This window comes from Lissotriton helveticus, chromosome 12, assembly GCF_964261635.1.
Source record: "Lissotriton helveticus chromosome 12, aLisHel1.1, whole genome shotgun sequence".
Classification (NCBI taxonomy): Eukaryota; Metazoa; Chordata; class Amphibia; order Caudata; family Salamandridae; genus Lissotriton; species Lissotriton helveticus.
The window spans coordinates 20,724,354-20,746,340 of record NC_136073.1 but is presented as its reverse complement, the minus strand read 5'-3'; the positions used below and the strand labels follow the sequence as shown (position 1 = coordinate 20,746,340).

General features: G+C 45.3%; 1 protein-coding gene across 9 annotated transcripts in view; it reads left to right on the top strand.

Annotated features, from left to right (window-relative positions):
- Positions 1-21,987, top strand: part of LOC144798327 (nuclear receptor subfamily 2 group F member 6-like) — a 768,088-nt gene that overhangs the window by 243,538 nt on the left and 502,563 nt on the right. For all 9 annotated transcript variants that reach the window (XM_078669149.1, XM_078669144.1, XM_078669143.1 and 6 more), the window contains 2 exons: positions 4,141-4,350; positions 14,725-14,819. In XM_078669149.1, coding sequence (XP_078525275.1) covers positions 4,141-4,350; positions 14,725-14,819 — 305 coding nt within the window. The remainder of the gene's footprint in view (positions 1-4,140; positions 4,351-14,724; positions 14,820-21,987) is intronic.

Genomic DNA, 21,987 nt, shown 5'->3' with positions numbered 1-21,987 from the left:
AATCTTACGTGTGATTTCGTAGTGATTGTAACTACACTACACGTTAAATGGGAATAAATAGTTGCGTGCCGCTTTACTTAAAATGGTCCATATTGTGCTCGACGATATTGTGCTGTTTATTTAATGGATTCTCTGAATATAAATGGGTATTGGAGTTTCAAACTTTTCTTAACACTTATTCCCCGCACATCGAACCCTCTGAGAGCTGTTATTGCCGAAGGTATGCGCACTGAAGTCTACAGCGCCGTGGCTGCTTTAATCCGAGCGCGCATAACTAGCTCATCCAGTGCCATTGTTTCCCTTGTGGTATATTTGTAGTCCACGGTTCATAATGGAATAAAAAAAAGACTGCGAGAACCAAATCAAGACTACATGTACCAGAATCAAAATAAGAAAGGCCCGACTGGACTGCTTCTTCTAATCAGCTGCTGTTCTCTATTCCAAAAGCCCCATTTGAAATGGATTTAAAGTGCTTCTCGTCGCCCCCCCACTCCCCCCACCCTCCTGCGTCTCTGGGTGGCTGCCCGGGATGAGACAGCTTCAGCTTCTTTTAAAGACCTTTTGCAAGTTAATGAGGCGTTGGTGGTCTTCACCCCTTCTAAGGGCCCCTGCAGCTCCACTCTGCCTCTCCGGCCGTGGGAAACAATGAAAGTGTGAAATTTTATAGTGGAGTGCGCGCCCCCCCTGAGATGGCGTTGCGCCCCCCCAGTGGGGCGCGCCCCACAGTTTGAATAACTCTGCTTTAGAAGAACAAGGAACAGGAGTTTACTCCCTGTACTTTCTAATCCCCAAGAAGGACGGGACACTAAGACCAATTCTCGACCTCAGGCCCCTCAACCATTACATACAATCAGATCATTTTCACATGATCACTCTGCAACAAGTACTCCCACTGCTGCAACAAGGCTATTTTCTCTCAACACTAGACCTAAAGGACGCCTATTTTCACATTCCTATACATCTTACTCACAGGAAGTATTTAAGGTTTATAATACAAGGACAGCACTATCAGTTCAAAGTCCTTCCATTTGGGGTCACAACAGCACCACGAGTGTTCACAAAGTGCTTAGCAGTAGTAGCGGCACATCTCAGAAAACAACAGATACATGTCTTCCCTTACCTCGACGATTGGCTCATAAAAGCCAAATCATTCAGTCAATGTGTCCAACATACAAATCAGACAATTCAAACATTGCACAACTTGGGGTTTACAATAAACTACACCAAGTCGCACCTGCTGCCTTCACATGTTCCTCAGTATCTAGGAGATACCATAAACACATCTACAGCTCTAGCGTATCCCAGTCCAGCCAGGATACACAGCATTCAGGCCTTAGTCTCCATTTTTCAACACCAGCAGTCTCTCCAAGCCAGAGTGTTCATGAGACTAATAGGCATGATGGCATCTTGCATCTTCATAGTTCCACATGCAAGACTGCAAATGCGCCCATTACAAGAATGTCTAGCATAACAGTGGAATCAGGCTCAAGGTCAGCTCACAGACCTGGTGTTGGTAGACAGCCGTACATATCGCTCTCTGCAATGGTGGAACATCAAAAACTTGACAAAAGGACGGCCGTTCCTTGACCCAGTTCCACAAATAGTGCTCACGACAGACGCATCCCTCACAGGATGGGGAGCCCATCTCTTACATTATACCACACAAGGCCAATGGAACAACCAACAAAAACTGTTCCATATCAACAGGCTAGAGCTGCTAGCAATATTCTTAGCACGCAAAACGTTTCAATTACAAGTACAGAACAAAGCTGGATTAATCCGGACGGACAATATGACAGCCATGTACTATATACAAAAACAGGGGGGGGGACACACTCTCTGCAACTGTCCCAGCTCGTACAGAACATTTTGAGATTGGCCAATCCTCAAAACATACATCTGGCAGCAGAACACCTTCCGGGAGTTCACAATCAGATAGCAGATCGTTGAGTCGGCAGTCACAACAGATTCACGAATGGGAAATACATCCACAAGTTCTTCAGCCATTCTTCCAAAGATGGGGGCATCCACAAATAGATCTGTTTGCCACCCACGAAAATGCAAAATGCCCAACCTTCGCCTCCAGGTTTCCACACCCACGGTCTGAAGGCAATGCGATATGGATGAATTGGTCAGGCAGATTTGCGTACGCTTTTCCGCCTCTCCCACTCATTCCACTAGTAGTGCGCAAGCTCAGACAACAGTCTCTCAAACTAATACTAGTAGCTCCCACATGGGCACGCCAGCCGTGGTTCACCACACTACTAGATCTCTCGCTGGTTCCACACCAAAAGTTACAGCTTACACCCTCCTTGTTAACACAGAACCATGGAGAAATCAGACACCCAGAACCAAACCAACTGAATTTGGCGATCTGGCTCCTGAAGTCTTAGGGTTTGGTTACTTAAACCTACCACCAGACTGTATGAACATTATTAAGGAAGCTAGAAAACCCACTACCAGAGCGTGTTATGCCAGTAAATGGAAAATATGTGCAATTTATTGCAAAAATAATCACATTGATCCACTGGATGCTTCCATCCAAAATATCATCTGTTACCGTTTACATCTACAAAGGTCCAATTTGGCTTATTCTTCCATACGCCTGCATCTTGCAGCAATTGCAGCCTATTTACAGAATAGGCAACATCTATCTCTCTTCAGAATACCTGCAATAAAAGCATTCATGGAAGGATTAAAACGAATAATCCCACCTAGGTTACCACCTGCTCCTGTATGGAACCTAAACATTGTCCTTACAAGACTCATGGGACCCCCTTTCGAGCCTTTACACAAATGTGAATTGTAATTTCTAACATGGAAAACAGCTTTCCTTGTTGCTATCACCTCTCTCAGAAGAGTTGGTGAAATATAAGCATTCACAATACAAGAACCATTTTTTCAAATACATCCTAATAAAGTGGTTCTTGGGTCCAATCCTAAATTTCTACCTAAGGTTATCACTCCTTTTCATTTAAACCAATCTGTAGAGCTACCTGTGTTTTTCCAAAACCCAGACTCTGTTGCAGAAAGGGCCTTACACACCTTAGATGTTAAAAGAGCTCTGTTATACTATACAGATAGGACTAAATCCTTTAGAAAGACAAAACAATTATTTGTATCATTCTCTCCTCCACACAAAGGCAACCCCATCTCTAAGGGAGGGATTGCCAGGTGGATTGTAAAGTGTATACAAATATGCTATCAAAAAGCTAAACGTACACTAACAGTTCCTCCTAGAGCGCACTCCACTCGCAAACTAGGAGCCTCTATGGCTTTCTTAGAAAATATACCACTAGAGGACATATGCAAGGCAGCAACATGGTCTACACTACACACCATCACTAAACACTATTGTGTTGATGGTGTTGATGTGCAGGCCAAGCAGCAAGCTGCAGTGGGCCAAGCTGTCCTTAGAACACTGTTTCAAACTACTGCAACGGATACAAGCGACCACCGCTAGGGGAGACACTGATGCACAATCAATGCTAAGTGTACACTCTGCAGCTCATATGCCTCGAACGGAAAATGCTACTTACTCTGTTTTTGGCATGTAGAGCTGCAGAGTCGTACACGCCCTCCCCGGGACTTGTATCCGTTCCAGTTCTCATCTTACTTAGATGCACACGCATGGACATCCTTTCTCTTTACTTCTACTAAATCCATCATTTCCCATCATGGCGAAAAACAATCTGAGGATGGAGTCGATGACCATGCACAGTATTGTCCATGGGAGGAGTCACCTATCTCGTGACTACAAAGACTTCTTCCAAGAAGACAACAACCTGCAATCATCCAAGCCCAACACCAGGTGGCGATCTAATGCTAAGTGTACGACTCTGCAGCTCTACATGCCAAGAACAGGTGCATACTGGTAAGTAGCATTTTCCTTATCCTTACTGCTACAAACACTACTGCTGTTCTTTTGACTGCTGCTGTGAAGACAACATGGACAACTTTCATCTACAATTATGTTGCTTTAAAGTAAGTTCCAGCCCTCCACATGGGCTCTCATATAGTATAGGTTTCTGTGTTTCCTTGCTTCTTCGAAACAGTAGTGAGCCCATCAGATGACAAACTGAGTGTGCAAACAGGCTTGTTTTCCCACGTCATGTAGGAATTTGTGTCTTCGTCCAACAGGAGCAACTGGCAGATGTGAAGGCGGAGCTGCACCTGCGGAAGAAGGAAAACAGGGTCTTGGAGCTGCAAGCCCTGGCCCAAGTGCACCAAGAGAATGCGTATGTACTCCTCACAGATCACCTGAAGTGGCAGCTAGAAGATGGAAGTGAAAGGCTTCCGTCACCAGTGAGCTTGAGAAGAAGTACAGGTGGTAGCAGCTCGGGGAGAGAGGTGAGCGTAGCTGTCATCTCACCACAAGATGAGCGAGGAGATGTTGTCCAGCCTGAGTCACTTGGAAAAAATGTTAGGGTGTTTCTCTGATGGGGAGTAAAGGTTGTGGAGGGGACTTTTACACTTGATAACACTCCCTAGTAGCAAACTGGGCATTTGTTTGATTAGCCATTTTGAAACTAGGATCAATATGATGTTCCTATTAGTTAAAGGGTAATGGGGCTGACATCAGTATGGCTGATCACTAAAATGAACTCATTGTTGGTTAGAGGTATAAGGCAGAAAGGTTTAAAAGGAGAATTTAACTGATTTGCCTAACTTATCACTGTTGGATGTCAACATGAAGATAGTTTACAACTGCAATGACTAAATATAGTTAGTAACTCGAACCCCGTACAAAGTATATGTAAAATATAATAATAATAAGATTGAAACTGCTAGTGATGTTACATTCTGCACCTCCTCTAGTATAAAACTGCAAATAACCAGGAAACTTAATTCGGCCCCTACACAGTGAGAGTTATTAAACAAAGAGCCAATTTAAACACAGTTGGCAACCTGAGCAAAAAACACAAAAGTAGAAGCAACAAATAAAGTCCAAATGTCAGTCCTTAGTATTTTCTTCTTGCTTTATTCCAAGCTCAACTGGTATATATTCATATTTTCAATCTTCTTCACTCTTGTAATCCAAGTCACAAACCATGCCAACACGTGTTTCGTCTATGCTGCTGTGTGGCCATTTACTTCATCAGGGCAAAAGAAAAACGTATCCTAATCATCGTGTTCATAAATCAGTAGATATTACAAATATCCAGAAATAACCTTAAAATCCAAGAGCATGTCATTTAAAAATTCCAGCGTGGAGGCTCGTCCGAAATATAAAACTGTATACGCTGGAAGGTCACAATAGACCATATTTCTCTTCCAGGGGATCCTCATCAATAGTCATAAGCACTGAATATTCCCGCCCATGTGCGGGGACCCCAGAAATAATATAAAAAAATTATATATGGAAATCACATATAAACAGCTCCTCATATATGTATGTACATATATCATTTTTTCTCACACCAATGCAGCTCCCCATAGGAGGCTAAACAATGGAATTACCCATATTAAGATAATTTGCAAACATATAAAAACACCTGAGGGCAAGTAGCACTTGAACCTTGTTTTTTAATGAGCAGAAAACACTCATATATCATAAAACGTGCAAATAATGTAGACATTGTCAGCCTACAGGCTGCATTGTAAACCAAAACCATAGAAAATGAAAGCATTTTCAACAAACTGGCACCGTGCCTTTAAGGCAGCCATGACCCCCAGCTTCCCATCATGCCTCAGGGGTGACAGTTAGGTCAGTTGTTCTTTCCGGCTCCTTCAGTCAGGTCCGTGGATTTTCAGCTCCTACCTTTTTTGACTTTCTGTCAAAAATATCTTGTTAATCTTGAAGTTTTTCACTTTCACTCAACGTCTTTGGACTTCAGAGTGCTAGTGCTGCCTTTTTTGTGTTACAGAAAAGGTTTATTTTTGTCAAAAATGCCTTCCCTTTTCGACCCTTGCCCTTCCTGTGGCAAGAAGAAGGCCAGGACTGATACACACCCTGTGTGTATCCTCTGTCTCCCTGAGACACATTCTTCAGACAGCTGTCATCACTGCAAGAACTTGTCAAGGAGAACCCTTAAAGACAGAGAGAGAATTCGTATCTTTGGCCTCTCTGAAAGAGGTAGGTCTCCTAAAAGGCAGCGGAAGAGGAGAACCCGGTCGACGTCAAGAGAAGTCCCGACCTGTTCTCCGTCGGGATCGGCGTCGAAGCTGCTTACGACGACGAAAACAACATCGAAGACTTTGATGGCGACGCAACATCATTCGACGGCGAAGACTTCGTCGTCGAAGGTACCGGTTCCTCCGTTGACGTCAACCAGGCGGTGTTCAACGTCGAGAGGCAGGTCTCCGTCGTCGCCAGGTGGGCATACGACGTCGAGACAGATCACTCCGTCATCACCACGGCGATCGACGTCAGGGCACAAAGCTCCATCGTCGCACTGGCGATCGATGTCGAGGCACAGCGCTCCGGCGTCGCACTGGCAATCAACATTGAGGCACAGACCTCCGTTGACGCCTCATCACCAGCGTTCGATGTCGAAACAGGTTACTCCGTCGTCGTCTCAACGAGTTCGACGTCGAGTCACAGTTCTCCGCCGAGGGCAGTTCACCGGTCTCCGGCGTCGAGGCACAAGACACCCCCTTCGAAGTCGAGGCAGCAGCATACCTCAACGTCGCAGCAGAAGACGCCTATGAGAATGACGTCGAGATTGACAACTCCGTCGCCGGGCCATCACCGGTGGACGTCGAGACAGAAGACTGCTGAAATGACGTCGAGAAAGGAGGCGACATCGGCGTTGGAGAGGCGTTCGAAGTCAAGGGGGCATTCTACCACACGTTCAAGCCCCCCTTCTAATAAGAGGAGGTCTTCCTCAAGGCAGAAGTCTCCCACCAGGTCCCAGGCAGCACATAGACGCTCTAGATCTCAGTCTAAGTGCCCTTCAGGAGAGGCCTCTCCACCAGTGAGCCTATCGTCATCACCTTCAGGCTCTCAGGGTTCACAACGAGGGTCAACATCCATGTCCCCGGAGCTTGTGATCTCCTCGTCTTCTGAGAGCGCAGTGTCAAGACATTTACCAGCAAGGCCAGTTCATGAAGAGGTGAACCCATCTCCTCCGGCACATTCTCCTGAGAGGAGAGAAGGGCAGAAGTCGCCTTCCATCAGGTTGTCACCTAGATGGTACAGACCATTACATCACTGGGCTCCTGACAAGGACACAGCACGGGAGTACTCCAGTCCCCAGCACAGATCTCCATTGGCTCCTGGGTCGCTACGATAGATCCCTGTAAGATTCTCTACAACGCTTCACTGAGAAGCTTCCTCAAGAGGTTCGCAGGGATTTTGAAGAAATTCTTATGGAGGGCAGCCAGGTTTCCAATCAGATCATTAGCGCTGTAGCTGACGGAGCTACCCTATCGGCGCATGGATATGCTCATGGGGTATGTGCAAGGAGATCATCTTGGTTGCGCCTCACTGCACTAAAACCAGAAGCGCAATCAAGTATCCTCAACCTGCCTTTCTCTGGGTCATTCTTGTTTGGCTCACACACTGACGAGGAAATGCAGCGTATTAAAACGGAACTGGACACACTTAAGGCCGTTGGCCTGGAAAAGAACAAAGAGTTCCGTAAAAGATTCCACCCCTACAATCGGCGATCTTCCCAGCAGAGGGTTCAAGCCCCTCAGTGGCAGAAGATTCAAGATCAACAGGGGCGCAAAAGTCACAATACAGAGGAAGGCGCTCCTCAAGAGGTGGAGGAAATCAGCGTCAGGGAAACAAGTCCAACAAGACGCAATCCAAATGAATACTCCCTCCCACAGCGCCGTCTACCACTCCAGTGGGGGGAAGCATCACACACCATATCGTAGAGTGGCGAGCTATCACAAAAGATCAGTGGGTGTTAGCTACGCTTCAGAATGGATACTCTCTTCTTTTTCAACATCGTCCTCCTTCAATCCCTCCAATGCCAACATCAAGTCACCAGTTAAAACGCCTGCAAAAAGAGGTGACCATCCTTCTAAAAAAATCAGCCATCGAGAGGGTACCGATATCTCAGAGAGGGAAAGGAGTTTACTCAAGATACTTTCTGGTCAAGAAAAAGAGCCAAAAAGCAGAGTATAGACCCATTCTGGACTTGCGGACACTCAACCTGCAAATAAAGAAGGATATTTGCATGTTGGCGCTTCATCAAATATATCCACATCTCAGGCAGGGGGATTGGATGAGTTTGTTAGATCTGCAAGATGCATACTTCCACGTCCCGATTGCTCAGCATCACAGGCAATTCCTGCGTTTCCGGGTAGGATCCGCACATTATCAGTTTAAAGTCCTACCATTCGGGTTGAAGTCAGCCCCCAGAGTGTTCACGAAGTGCATAGCCGTGGTGGCAGCCGTTCTGCGCCGCAGGGGTGTCTTCTTGTACCAGTACTTGGACGACTGGCTGTTGAAGAGTCCTTCTCCGGAAAGCGTAAGAAACCATTTCCTGAGCTGCATCGAACTATGTTGCCATTTAGGTCTACAAGTGAACTTCAGAAAATCAGTTCCACAACCGACACAGAAAATAAGTTTCTTAGGAGCTCTGTTAGACTCCGAGTTAGGAAAAGTGTTTCCTTCGGAAGAGAGACAGTGTTCCATCATTCAGAAATGCCAACTGGTTCTGCACAACAAGAAGTTGCCGGTGTGTCGGATTGCCTCCCTGTTAGGGTCGATGGCATCCTGCATCTTTCTGGTCCCAAATGCCAGACTACGGATGCGTCCTCTTCAGCAGGATCTGGAGGACAAGTGGGACCAACAGTCAGCTCGCTGGGATGACAAAATAACTTTGTCAAGCGCGGCTCGAAAGTCCAAACCTTGGTGGATGAAGAGTCGAAATCTACAAGTGGGAATTGCGATCCATTAGCCTCCTCCTGTCTAGGCACTGATCACAGATGCCTTGCTGCAAGGTTGGGGGGCCCACATGGGACATCTCCAGACTCAAGGACTGTGGTCTGTCAAAGAGCGCTCCTACCACATCAACATGTTGGAGTTGAGGGCAGTCCACTTAGCCCTCAAAGCTTTCCTACCCTCGATTCAGGCGACATCAGTGTTAGTACAAACGGACAATACCACCACAATGCACTACTTGAACAAGCAGGGGGGAACACGCTCACTTACCCTTTCCCTGGAGGCTCAGAATCTATAGCATTGGCTCCTGTCTCAGAATCTGTCTGTCACAGCAGTCCATCTGCCAGGAGAGCAGAACGTGAGAGCGGACGCTCTCAGCCGTCATTTCGAAGACAAGGATGACTGGGTCCTCATCGACGAGGTCGTAGAAGACATCTTCTAGTCATGGGGTAGACCCACCATAGACCTCTTCGCGGACGACTAAAACACCAAATGCCAAGACTTCACCTCGCGGTTCTACCGTCCAGGATCGAAAGGGAATGCCCTTGTGATAGACTGGTCAGGGGCATTTGTGTACGGCTTTCCACCACTTCCGCTGATCCCGAAGGTGGTGAACAAGCTGGCTCATTCATTCGTCCACGTGGATGATACTCATTGCCCCGGACTGGCCGAGGCAATGGTGGTACCCGGACCTTCTGCATCTATCAGAGTGCCCTCACAGGAGACAACCGTGCAGAGCGGACCTGCTATCCAAGATGAACGGGAGGATTCATCATCCCAACCTTCTCTCACTGAACTTGGCAGCATGGCTCCTGAGGTCCTACAATACGGCCACCTAGGACTACCGCAGGACTGCATGTCCATTTTGAAAGAGGCAAGACGTCCTTCCACGAGGCATTCCTATGCATGCAAGTGGACGCGTTTTTATATGTGGTGTATGCAGAACAATCGTCATCCTATCAAGGGTCAGAAAGAGGTCATTCTCCCTTAGCTACTGTATCTGGCGAAAGCAGGGTTGAAATTTAAATCCATTAAGGTGCATTTAGCAGCTATACCGGCTTATAGACACTCACCTTCTCAACCTGATTTCTTCCAATTACAAGCTGTTAAAGATTTTCTGCAGGGCTTGAAGAAGGTCTACCCTCCGGTACGCCCTCCGTCTCCTCCCTGGGAGCTAACCTGGTGCTATCGAAATTGATGGGTCCGCCTTTCGAACCCAATCACAAAGCAACCTTGCTACATATTTCTTGGAAGGCTGCTTAGATTCAAGCACTCTGTTCTAAAGAGCCCTATACAGTTTTCCATCTAAATAGGGTGGTGTTGAGGACACATCCCTCTTTTCTTCCTAAGGTGGCGTCATATTTCCATGTGAACCAGAACATCTCTCTGCCCACCTTTTTTCCCAATTCCTCCACTCCAGCTGAGAGGGCCTTGCATTCTCTGTACCTGAAAAGGGTTTTTTAATTCTATCTAGATCGGTCCAAATCTATAAGAAAATCTGATCAGCTGTCTGTCAACTATGGCTCAATCAGATCTGGATATGCGGCTTCGAAACGTTCCATTTCCAAATGGATAGTTTCATGTATCAAACTTGCTTACCAATTGGCGCAGAAGACCCTGGGGTTTTCTCCCAAAGCACATTCCACCAGGGGAAAAGAGGCTACTACAGCTTTTCTTCATAATGTGCCCATGTCTGAGATTTGTAACGCGGCAACCTGGAGGTCCGTCCATACATTTACCAGACACTACTGTCTAGAATCAGACACCAGAGCAGACACCCAAGTAGGCCAGACCTCCTTGCGGAATCTGTTCAACAGCTGATTTCGGCTGTTGTAGTTTGGTTGGATCATGCTTTTTCTCATTTACCTGCAGGTGGTTGTTGGGCTTGCTATTCTATTCAGTGCTTATGACTATTGATGAGGATCCCATGGAAGAGAAGGATAAGTTACTTACCTGTAATCCTAGTTCTCTTCCAGGGGTATCCTCATCAAAGTCATAAGCAACCCACCCACCTCCCCAGGTAAATGAGACACGTTCAAAGTGTTAATGGATATTGTTGATCCCTGACTTTCAGGGTTATGCAAAGAACAACTGACTTAACTGTCACCCCTGAGGCATGATGGTAAGCTGGGGTCATGGCTGCCTTAAAGGCACGGTGCCAGTTTGTTGAAAATGCTTTCATTTTCTATGGTTTTGGTTTACAATGCAGTCTGTAGGCTAACAATGTCTACTTTATTTGCACTTTTTAGGTCTCGTCTAGAAGCGCGTGAAGCGTGTTCTCACCAGAGAACTATAGTGATCGTTTCAGCTTCTAGCCGAGACCTAACGAGTGGAGACAAGAGGTGGCCGCGCGCAACATTAAGAAGCATGGCAGAGTCGGATTCTGACGCGCGCCTTGGGATTGGGTCACGCGCGTCGGAATCCGACTCTGCCATGCACCTTGGAAACCGAAACCTAAGAGCCGCGCGACGTGAGCTGTCTACGGTAGAAGCTCACGCGCGCGGCTCTTAGGTTTCGTTTTGACTTGTTTAAAAAGTGCACCTACAAGCAGTCGATCTGCACGGGTGTCAGAGTTTTAGTGGCTGTGGAGGCGGCAATGTCAGTGGAGCAGCAGATATGTTGTTTACAATTCTGGCTGAAGCGTACGCTGTCAGAATGAAGGGTTGACTTTAGCGTTTGTTGCGCCCACTACAGCAATCTTTGATGACGCCCCCCTGCCCCCAAAGATAACCTTCTTCACGGATTTCCCCGCTACCACCTCAAATGATGTCCCTTAGTTCCCCTCTCATAAATTTATTTTTTATTTTCCTTTTCCTTTCTTGTGAAGGGGAAGCAAGTGCGCGCACAAACCCGTGCTCCACTTTTTTCACTTGTTTTGGTTCCCATTTTAGGTCAAGATTGGACCATTTGCGTATAATATTCTTATAGTGGGCTTTGGGCACCCCTCTGTGCTGTGTTTGCTTTGCAGAGGCTGGTGCATGGTGCACATGACCCATTTCAGTCCCTTTAGGCCCTCTGCTCAGCTTTGCAACTATTCCTGGCCATGCAGGGCTGTCTGAAGAGTGCCTGCTTCTCAGCACTGCCCATTGTACTACTCTGAAGAGGGTGTCCACGTCACATCCCATGCTCGGCCAATCCGATCAGGCTCCGGTTAGCCAGCTAACAGGCTCGCTTCATGAACATTTATGTTTCAAATGTCTGTAAGAAGCATTTTGCCTCGCAGCGCTCGATGACGCCTAATAATGGACAGCCAGAGCTGATTTCTTTCATTTCTGCTCATTTATTAAGTTACCCGATCAGGAAGGCTGTACCTAGTTTCTGCGGAAGTGGAGCAGTCTGTATATAAGAATGGTTTAAAACCACCAACATGACCGTGTTACGGGGAAAAAGGGATGAGTAGTTATACAGTACCATGAAAATAATACTACTGACATATATGTAATGTTTATTTTATGTCCAATTTAGTAGATTGGTAGAGACCCGGGCCGAGTTGCAGTTTCACCATAATCTTTTAATTGCAGTAGGTGTTGCTTGAGCTTTTTGATGGGGCTCAGCTTTGTAACATCCCAGATATTATACGAGCTGAGGTGTTTTCTATTTCTGGACAGGTAGGCCTCTACAATGGGGCTCTCTACTTCTTTGCCACAACAGTGAAGCTTTCTCTACAGACTCTGCTGTCGGAGTTGCTCACGACTCGGCACATATTGAAGATCATGAGAAGTCTCAGGTGTGCCAACACACTGGGGGCCCAGGGCAGACATTCTGGAATTGTATGAGCACTCTTTGCCACCGTTTTGTTTATCCATCCACAGGAGACATTATAGCTTCAGGGAGAGTGACCTGAGGCAGTAGGAGAGGAGGGAGATCCAAGGAGTGGTAGTGGGTGGCACGAGGCTAGCAGTGTGCACCCAGGGAGTCATGTACATCTCGGTGCCTGTTACTTGTGCTGCTCTTGTCATCATTCCACCTATTCATCCTATAACAGCCCCTCTGTTGGTCAAGTGTGAGCGATTAGATCCCTTGGCCTGAGCAGTTGTGTCCTCATCAGAGCCTTCAGAGCCTTCAGCCAAGAAGGCGGGTATTCTGTTGTTCAGAAGAACCCGCTATCTTACTCAGCTCTAGAACATAGTTCCACTTTGCCTCACCCTGCTGCGTACATAGTACCCATAATGCGATGGCTTTTCCCACTCTTTCTAAAGCAAATCATCATTGGCTATGAAAATGGAGCTGCCCAGGAAGAGGTTTACATCGGGTACATGTTCAGAGTCCTTGCTTTGAATGTAATAAAACTATTTGTGTATGTCCTTTTTTTACTTGGTGCTCCTCTGTGGTATTGCGGATTAGAACTTTTTTTGTATTCTTGTGGGCTATGACAGCTTATTTTCTCTTGCACAGTGCGTAGCCCTCCATAGTAAAGACGAAACTTGCATGTATGTGTTATCCTGTGTGTACTGACTTTCCTAACGCGTGAACTGGATACGTGTTCTTTCGCGAGGTTCTGTGTATGCATCAGTCTTGTGTTTGCCATATGCAGGATACTAGTCTGTGCGCATCTGTACTTTTAGGAGTTGCCTTTTGTGCTTTCATGCTTTGATGTATGCTGTCTGTGCCTGTAGAGTTGCTTATGCAGCTCTGTACATTTGTTGCAAACTGTGCATGCACTATATCAACAAGCATTTGCAATGCAATAGGTCTCGCATTTGCGAGAGTTTAACGTATTGGCATTGTAAAGGGCAATGCCTTTTATTTACGTGTTGGTTTTTAAGACATACATAAAAGGCATTGCCATTTACAATGCCAATAGCTCAAACTCTAACAACTGCGAGACCTATTGCATTGCAAATGCTTGTTATGATATATGAGTGTTTTCTGCTCATTAAAAAACAAGGTTCAAGTGCTACTTGCCCTCAGGTGTTTTTTATATGTTTGCAAATGATCTTTATATGGGTAATTCCATTGTTTAGCCTCCTATGGGGAGCTGCATTGGTGTGAGAAAAAATGATATATGTCCATACATATATGTGGAGGTGTATATTTGTGATTTCCATATATAATTGTTTATATTATTTCTGGGGTCCCCACACATGGGCTTGAATATTCAGGGCTTATGACTTTGATGAGGATACCCCTGGAAGAGAACTAGGATTACAGGTAAGTAACTTATCCATCCTTAATCCGGCATTGCAAATAAGCCACGGAGGACACAAGAAATATTTTCAGAAGATACAGACACAGCCTCCACCCCCAGCCACTTCCTGCTCACCCCCTTCAGCTTGCAACTCTGAAAAATAATCAAGACAATAAGTTAAGAGGATAGCATCTCTGTGCCAAACAAATTAAAAGAGTATGATCAATTACTCAAATATTGAACCTGTCTAGGACCTGATTAAGTGAAGATTGTATTAGCACCACTTTTACTCTTTGCATAATTAGGAGTGGAGCAAAACGGTTTTCCCCCTGTTAAATGAATGCTATTACTGACATTTGCAGAGTTTTTTATATAGCGCGAACTAGAACCGAACCGAATCAGTTATCAGAGCGCTTTACATAGCACCAGTTATGTTACATGAGGACACACTTTCATTTTAGGCACGGGGAGATTAAGTGATTTGCCCAGAATCACAGGGGGTTTTTGGCGTCGTTACCGAGACTCGAACCCAGATCCCCAGGTCCGAGGTCGAGCGCCTTAGCCGTTAGGCCAACCCCTCTCCCCATTTCTATTTGGTTTTAGTATTTGTTTAGTTACTTTCAGATTTTGTGTTTATATTTCTTTCCCTTAGTATTCCTCCCAATTTTGAAGTTCAAACACTGTAAGCCTATTTCTGTGACGTCTGTGACCATGTCAACAGGATGCATTCACATGTTGGCTTTGTTTCTCGTGCCAGGTGCCAGCCTCTGACCGTGGGCCAGAGGCTGATGAAGAGATTGACGGCCACCAGGGATCGAGCACGATGCGAGACCTTGAGAGGTCTGTGGCTCGGTAAGTTTCCACCATGTCTATTATCTGGTGTCACCACTGTACTTCAATTAAACATGCTTCCAAACGCCAACACAGTTGCAGCCCCTTTAATAGAGGACTCCTCACAGACCACTAAGGCTTCTCTCCACTGAGCCTGACTTAGTTTGCCAGTCACATTTCCTGCCAATCCCTCAGTCTGCCTGCCTCATTTAAAGATGGGCAACCTTAACTTTTTTGTTCATGGAGCCCTACTTGACACTCTGTTGACTGAAAACATCCTCTGAAGGCCTTACGGAGTAGGGGCACGAGAGGAAAGCCATTACACTGCCTGTCCTATTTAGAGTGGACGGTGTAATATCTTTTTTTCTGGCTGTCAATGCCAGGCAAAACATGGCAGTGAGGGACAGAAAAAAGTAATAATGGCCCCAACACACAGGGAGAGAACTCCCAGAGTGTGGGGGTCATTGATTTTTAGGACTGCCTAGGCAGTGCAAGTACTGTCTCTTTGAGACATGCTGTATCTACTCTGTGGGTTTACAGCCTGCCCATCACTTTTAATGTGTTGCTTTGCGTGTTCTTCGCAAAGGCTTGCTTCTCTGTGGTCAGTGTTTGTTATATGTCCCTCCTTTATGTGTGCTTTCCCCTCCCATTAATAAACAACAAAATTGCTGACCCTCACAGTAGTTTATCTCTCTAATTAGTGAGAATACAAACAAAGAAAAATCTTCGGTTTGTTGGGGTTATTTTATTTCAACCCATTTGAATTTTTAAATCATTTTTATAAATTTTTTTCATGAACGAGAAAAAACACTTTACACAAAAACATTTACAATATTTACAACTATCATACAACTGACATATATACAAATAAATCCACATTTATATACAAACTCCTTTTCAGTGAAAACAATAGCAATTACATCTCCACAAATGATTATTCTTTGTGAAAAATGACACCACTGTAGTGCCCAACAAGGTCAAAGAACAAGCAAGGCAACAAGCAATTGAATTAAACTCTTTCCAAGTAGTTTAAAGAAAATGAATAATCAACTCAAAGACTAATGAGTTATGCTGCCTATTTGCCGTCTGCCGACGCGTTTCGAATCTGGAAACAATTCACAGATTCTCCTCAGGGCTCTGTCATTGTGGTAATCTATAAAAGTAAAGGAAGTTCGTTTTAATTACTAAGATCTAGAAATATATATTCCCCTATGTCAAACTGACAGTCACTGTTTAGATTACCTTCACTAGTGTATGGTACGGTCCCGTCGTTCGTGGATTTCAGGAAAGGACGGGGGCCATGGGCTTTTTAAATTTAGTAGAGAAATCTGTGTTTGGAAAAAATACGTGGTGTTTACAAGGCCATCCACTACAGGACAGTTGGGTTATCTCTATAACTAAGGCTCATATTCCATACCTTCGCACGTTGTAGCGATAAAGCTGCTGGTGTTTGCACCTTGAAATAATTCTGCTCGCGGGGCGCTGCCGATGGAATCTGTGAAGCACAAGTGTAAATTGTGCTTACTGATATAGATTTTAAATGCAGACAGTACGTTTAGATTTTCTACATTTGAGTTCTTACATGATGCCTGGCATACCTGTAGGGATTAGAAGCGAAGTTTTATTTGCCGGTCACATTGTCGTCTTTCTGAACACCGCCGTGTGTTTCACTGGAAGCGGGACGCACGTTAGGCTTTTCAGCGGCGTGTAGAGGTGCGTGCTTTAATCGCGCTAAAGTCAAAGGGTGAAATATCGGGAATTATTAAGTTTGGAGCGACATGCGCTACAATGTATTTGACAATGGCCGGGGTCTCTGTAGCACTCACCTCACTCTCGGGATAACGGACCAGGAAATGCGAACCCATTGGTTGGGAGGCTGCCATGTGAGCTCCTACTTCACAGTAAACGTACCGCTCGGCATTATGGTAATTGTGGTTGAGTCATTATAGGACGCTTTTGGATTCTAGAGACGAGAGATCTCGGACAAAGAATTCAAACCAGTTTGGGTACTGTTAAATTTTAGTATCAAGTAGGCCTCTTTCCTTAATAATATTTGTTCAGTATTCACCCCAGATTTGGATTGATTAATGTTAAACAAGACAGTCCATTGGAACTTGTTCTCACCATGTTTGTTGTCAATAAAATGTTGCACCAGAGGCGCAGTGAGGACTTTGTTTTTGATGCGTGACCTATGTTGTGTCATGCGTGTGTTCACTTGCTGATTCGTCTTGCCTATATAGATTTTTTGACAAGGACAAATTATGGCATAAACCACATTCTTTGTTCTGCAATTGGTAAAACCTACATGGGTCCACGTCATGTTAGTATGTTGGAGGGTTTTACCCTCAATGGTTGTATCGCATGCAATACAGTTCCCACATCTGTGGTGTCCCTCAATTGGTTTGAGATGCCATTGGGACAATAAATCACTTTTTGGCTTAATGGTCCGGATGTCTGCACGGACTAATTGCTGACCAATATTTTGATTCTTCTTTAGTGCAAATATCGGGCGAGGAAATGGTATTTCCAGTTCCTCTAGCAAATGCCAGTGTTTCAACACCATTTGTTTTATTTTGTGGGTCTCTGCACAAAATGTCGTGACGCAGACCAGGTTCTGGAGTTCCCGTTTTATTTTTGTCTCAAAGAGACACTCTCTAGGTGTATATCGAGCTCTCTTCAAGGAATGTTTCAATAATTTTTTGGGATAACCCCGTTGAACCAATTCTTCACAAAACTTTTTTCCATGATGTTCAAACTGTCCAATCTCTGAACAGTTCCTCCGAATGCGGAGCAGTTGCCCATAAGGCAAGTTCGCCCTCAGGTTTCTAGGATGCAAACTGCCATAATGCAGGATGGTATTTTTGTCCGTTGCCTTTTTGAATAGTGACGAATTTAAGTTTCCACCTGCGTTTCTAATTTCCACATCAAGAAAAGTCATTTTTTCATTGCTTGAATCCAGTGAAAATTGTATATCCTGGTGTCTTGTGTTTAGCCACTGGTGAAAGTTGCTCAACTCGGTGTGGCTCCCCTGCCACAGGAGCCACACGTCGTCGATATAACGATACCAGTGCACTATATGTTGTTTGAAAGGGTTGTTTTCTTCAACAAATTTTTTCTCATATTGGGCCATAAAAAGAACGGCCATCTCAGGAGCATAAGGGCATCCCATCGCGGTGCCCTTAATTTGCATAAAGTAATCATCATTGAAACGGAAATAGTTCTTTTTGAGCGTAATTTCTGCCAGTCTCAGTATAAATGATGTGGGCACTCTATGAGGTCTTTCCCTCAAGTCAAGGTAGAGTTCAATAACTTCTAACGCTTCGTCCTGCGGGATTTGCGTATAAAGTGACGTCACATCTAAAGACACCATTAATTGTGATGTTTCGTCAAATACGACCCCCTCAACTTTCGTTAAAAAGTCAGTGGTGTCCCGTAGGTAAGCTGTTACTTTTGACACAAAGGGTTTTAGGAAAAAATCCACATATTTGGACAGTGGCTCGAGACACGAGTCGCAGCCCGAGACGATTGGTCGCCCCGGGGGTTTACACAAGTTTTTGTGGATCTTTGGCAAAAAATATGCCACAGGAGCTCTGGGGAATTTTTTAATCAAAAAGTCACTTTCTTTGGGACCCAAAAAGCCACTTTCTGTGCCAGTTTGCACAATCTCCGAAATAAGGGACTGTATTTGTTGTAGAGGGTCTATTGTCAATTTTCGATACCATTCCTGATTATTTACCTGGGAAAAACCTTACGCTAGATATTTATCTCTTGGCCAGATAACAACGGCACCGCCCTTGTCGGCCTGCTTGATCACCAATGAGGGGTCTTCCTTTAGATTTTTTAATGCTGTCCGTTGTCCCTTGGTGATGTTTGGTTTAACAAATTTATGCTGACGTTCAAGTTTATTAATTGATGACAGCAGGATTTGTTCGAATGCATATATTTGTTTGGGAATGTTTTGAGTTGGCAGGAAAGTAGACTTATTTCTAAGACCCGTGGTCTCCATATTACTAATTAACGGTTGGTTGGCAAAGAATGCTTTCAATCTGATCTTCCGACAGAATTCAATTGCTTCCAACTTGATCTTGGTGAAATCTGTCTTTTTCGAGGGAACAAATTTGAGCCCCAAATTGAGGACTGACTCTTCGTCCTTTGTCAATGTCTGAGCGGATAAGTTCACTATGGTGGAGGGGCTTTTTACGATTTGTAAAAGTTCCTCCTGGTTCGCATTTCCCAAGGTGCTTTGAATTTTACTTTTGACTGTTGGCCTTTTTCTAAAAAAGAATTTTGTTTTTTGTTGTTACCACCTCTTGAGTCAGAACCTGATGACTCTGAAGACGAGGTCTCAGAGAAAGTTTTGAATCTGTTTCTAGATCTTCCTTGGAAATTTGAGAGTGCTCCTCGAGGTTCTGGTTGGGAGTAAAAATCGTCTTTAAGGAAGGGGTAAGCCCTTTCTAATGTGAAGGATTTAGAGTCCCTTTCGTACTGGGCTGTCTTGTTATTGATAGTGTTGTCTTTAAAAGACTGTATCTCTTTGTCTATTTTCTCTAGCAGAGCCTTAGCGTCTAGGACCACCTGACTGTCCCTAATGGCCGTAGTTAATTCCTCAATTTCTTGTAATTCCTTAGCACATAATCTCTGAGCTGTTTCTATCGTGTGGACCATTAAGTCCCTACTGCATTTTGTATTTATGCAGCTAAAGCCCTTTTTGTAGTCCGCATCATCGGTAAAGATTACAGGGACATTCTTCACCTGGAGACCCCAAGGGATGGTCCCACCCCTTAGGTGCTTCAGGAGAAAATGGCCGTGCAATTCAGTACGAATCTGTTTTTTGCGAAGTCTAGTTAGTTTGTCAGTTTCGTTTTGCTGTTGAGCTGAAGAGCTCAAGGTGACTTCAGCAAAGGGGGATGTAGCCAACAAGTTTTGAATATGGCTTTCAGAAAATGAAAGGGTGTCCTTCTCGCCCATTACTTTGGAGGGACAAAAAAGTCTCTCCACGCCGTGAGTGGGAATTTTTTTTTTACAGCATGGAAGATTCTAGTGCCCTTGGAACTCTCGCGAGTGTGCACTCGCTCTAAAGTTTGAGAAGCAACGGAGTCTGGTCCTGGGTCTAAGGGGCAGCTGGACCTAATGTAACTAATAAACAACAAAATTGCTGACCCTTACAGTAGTTTATCTCTCTAATTAGTGAGAATACAAACAAAGAAAAATCCCCTCCCATTGAGCATGGCTATATTACTTGTAGTCTTGCCCTTTTGTGCATGAAGGTTTGTTTAGGCTCACTATTTTTCTCCAGTATTAGGGGTGTCTTTCATAGATTCACATGCTTGAATATTCCCCGTCGTCGAAGTGGGAGTCCCACGGTAAATAAAATAGCAATAATGCTAAATATATATAAATATATATAAACATAATACAAGAAAAATAAAGGAAATACAACTGAAATCCTCTAAAAACGATTCCTACATAGGAATGCAAGGTAAAGAGAAAAAACTATTTGTAACACATTAGTGTCATTATGTTAGTCCAAATTACAGCCAATCAGGCGCCAGCACCCTCTAGAACCTTCTCCTCAGAAGCTCAAGCCCTCAGATTTTTCTAACGCACGTCGTGTGAAGGGAGTCTCCCTGAGCTCTGCTCAGTTCTCATCTCTACTCTTCTAGTTTCCAGTGTTTATCTCAACATGTCAAGTAAGAAGTCTTTATTCAGACCTTGCTCTTCTTGTGGGAAGCTGCGCCTTTTTGAAAAGGACCCCCACCAGAAGTGTATCTACTGTTTATACCCTGATCATGAGGCTGCCAGCTGCAAGTTCTGTAGAACCTTTTCTACTAAGACTCTTAAAGACCGAGAAGGCCGTCTTCTCCTTTGGCTGCAACGTCTTAAGGACAAGGATTCTGCACTGTCTGATGCAGAAAGTTTACAATCTGGTCTTTCTACAGCAGCCTCTAAGCGTGGTAGTGTTCAGGAGTTTCCATCTCCTTTCCTCAAAAAGCCTAAATTGGCCTTGTCTCTGGCTCCTGTGGTGTCTTCTGCCACGAGCGTTCCGACGACGAGAACAGCATTGCCTGCATCTTCGACGAAAACGCTGACTACCACTTCAGCCTTCTCGTCGTCGACGACGGTGTCGTCGACAGCCTACACGTCGACGAGGGTTTTGTTGCCGTCTAAGCCTGTTCCGTCGACGATTCCCATCTCCTCGTCGGCGAAGAAGAGAGAATCCTCGTCGACGAAAGACCCGAAGAAATCGTCGTCGTCGACGACTCCGTCGACCAAGATCTCGTCGACGAATATACCGTCGACCAAAGTCTCGTCGACGAAGACACCGTCGACCAAGGTCTCGTCGACAAAGACACCGTCGACCACAGCCCCGTCGATGAAGACACCGTCTACGGAGGCTCTACCAGCTTCGACGACGGCACCGTCGATGACGACCCCGTCGACGACTTCACCTACAGTGGATCGCCCGTCGACAGTGACCCTGGCGACGACTCCGTCGACGGCTAAACCATCGACGACGACTTCTCCAAAATTACCTTCGTCGACAGCCAAGTCAGTCTCGTCGACGTTAACGACGACGGCACCGTCGACGGCGGCACCGATTTCGTTTGCCTCTTTGCCGCTAGTACCGTTGAAGACTTCTGAATCTTCACATCGTCGCACTACGGTTCCCTGCCAACAGATCTCTGATCCAGAGCCACAACCACCTTCTCCGATGTTTGCAACTACATCTGAGCATGACACAGACTCGGAGCATGAAGGGGACGCGTTTGGGGCGGCACATAGTCCCTCTGACTTAATAATTAAATGTCAAGACTCTGATTCTGACGACGATGGCGGAGACCAGGAGTCTCAGCAGGAAGAGCAGTTGGTCCAAGTTCCTATGGCTACCATTCCATTAACCTTGATCTCTAATCTCCAACATATGCTGGATGACTACAACCGCAGTTTTCCTGCAACAAAGCAGACTACACCTGTACAATCTCCTGCTCCTGTGGCACTACCTCCACCTTCTTTGCCGCCTATCTTACCATCTACAACTTCGTCTCAGGTTCAGACGTCCATTAGAATCCATACCACTGTTTACCCGCAGGATGCGGATGATGAAGGGGTCCCAGATTGTGAGGACGGAGAGGTCCCTGACAACTCGGATGACGATGCAGGCGACCAGTGTGAGAAGTTGGCCTGATGT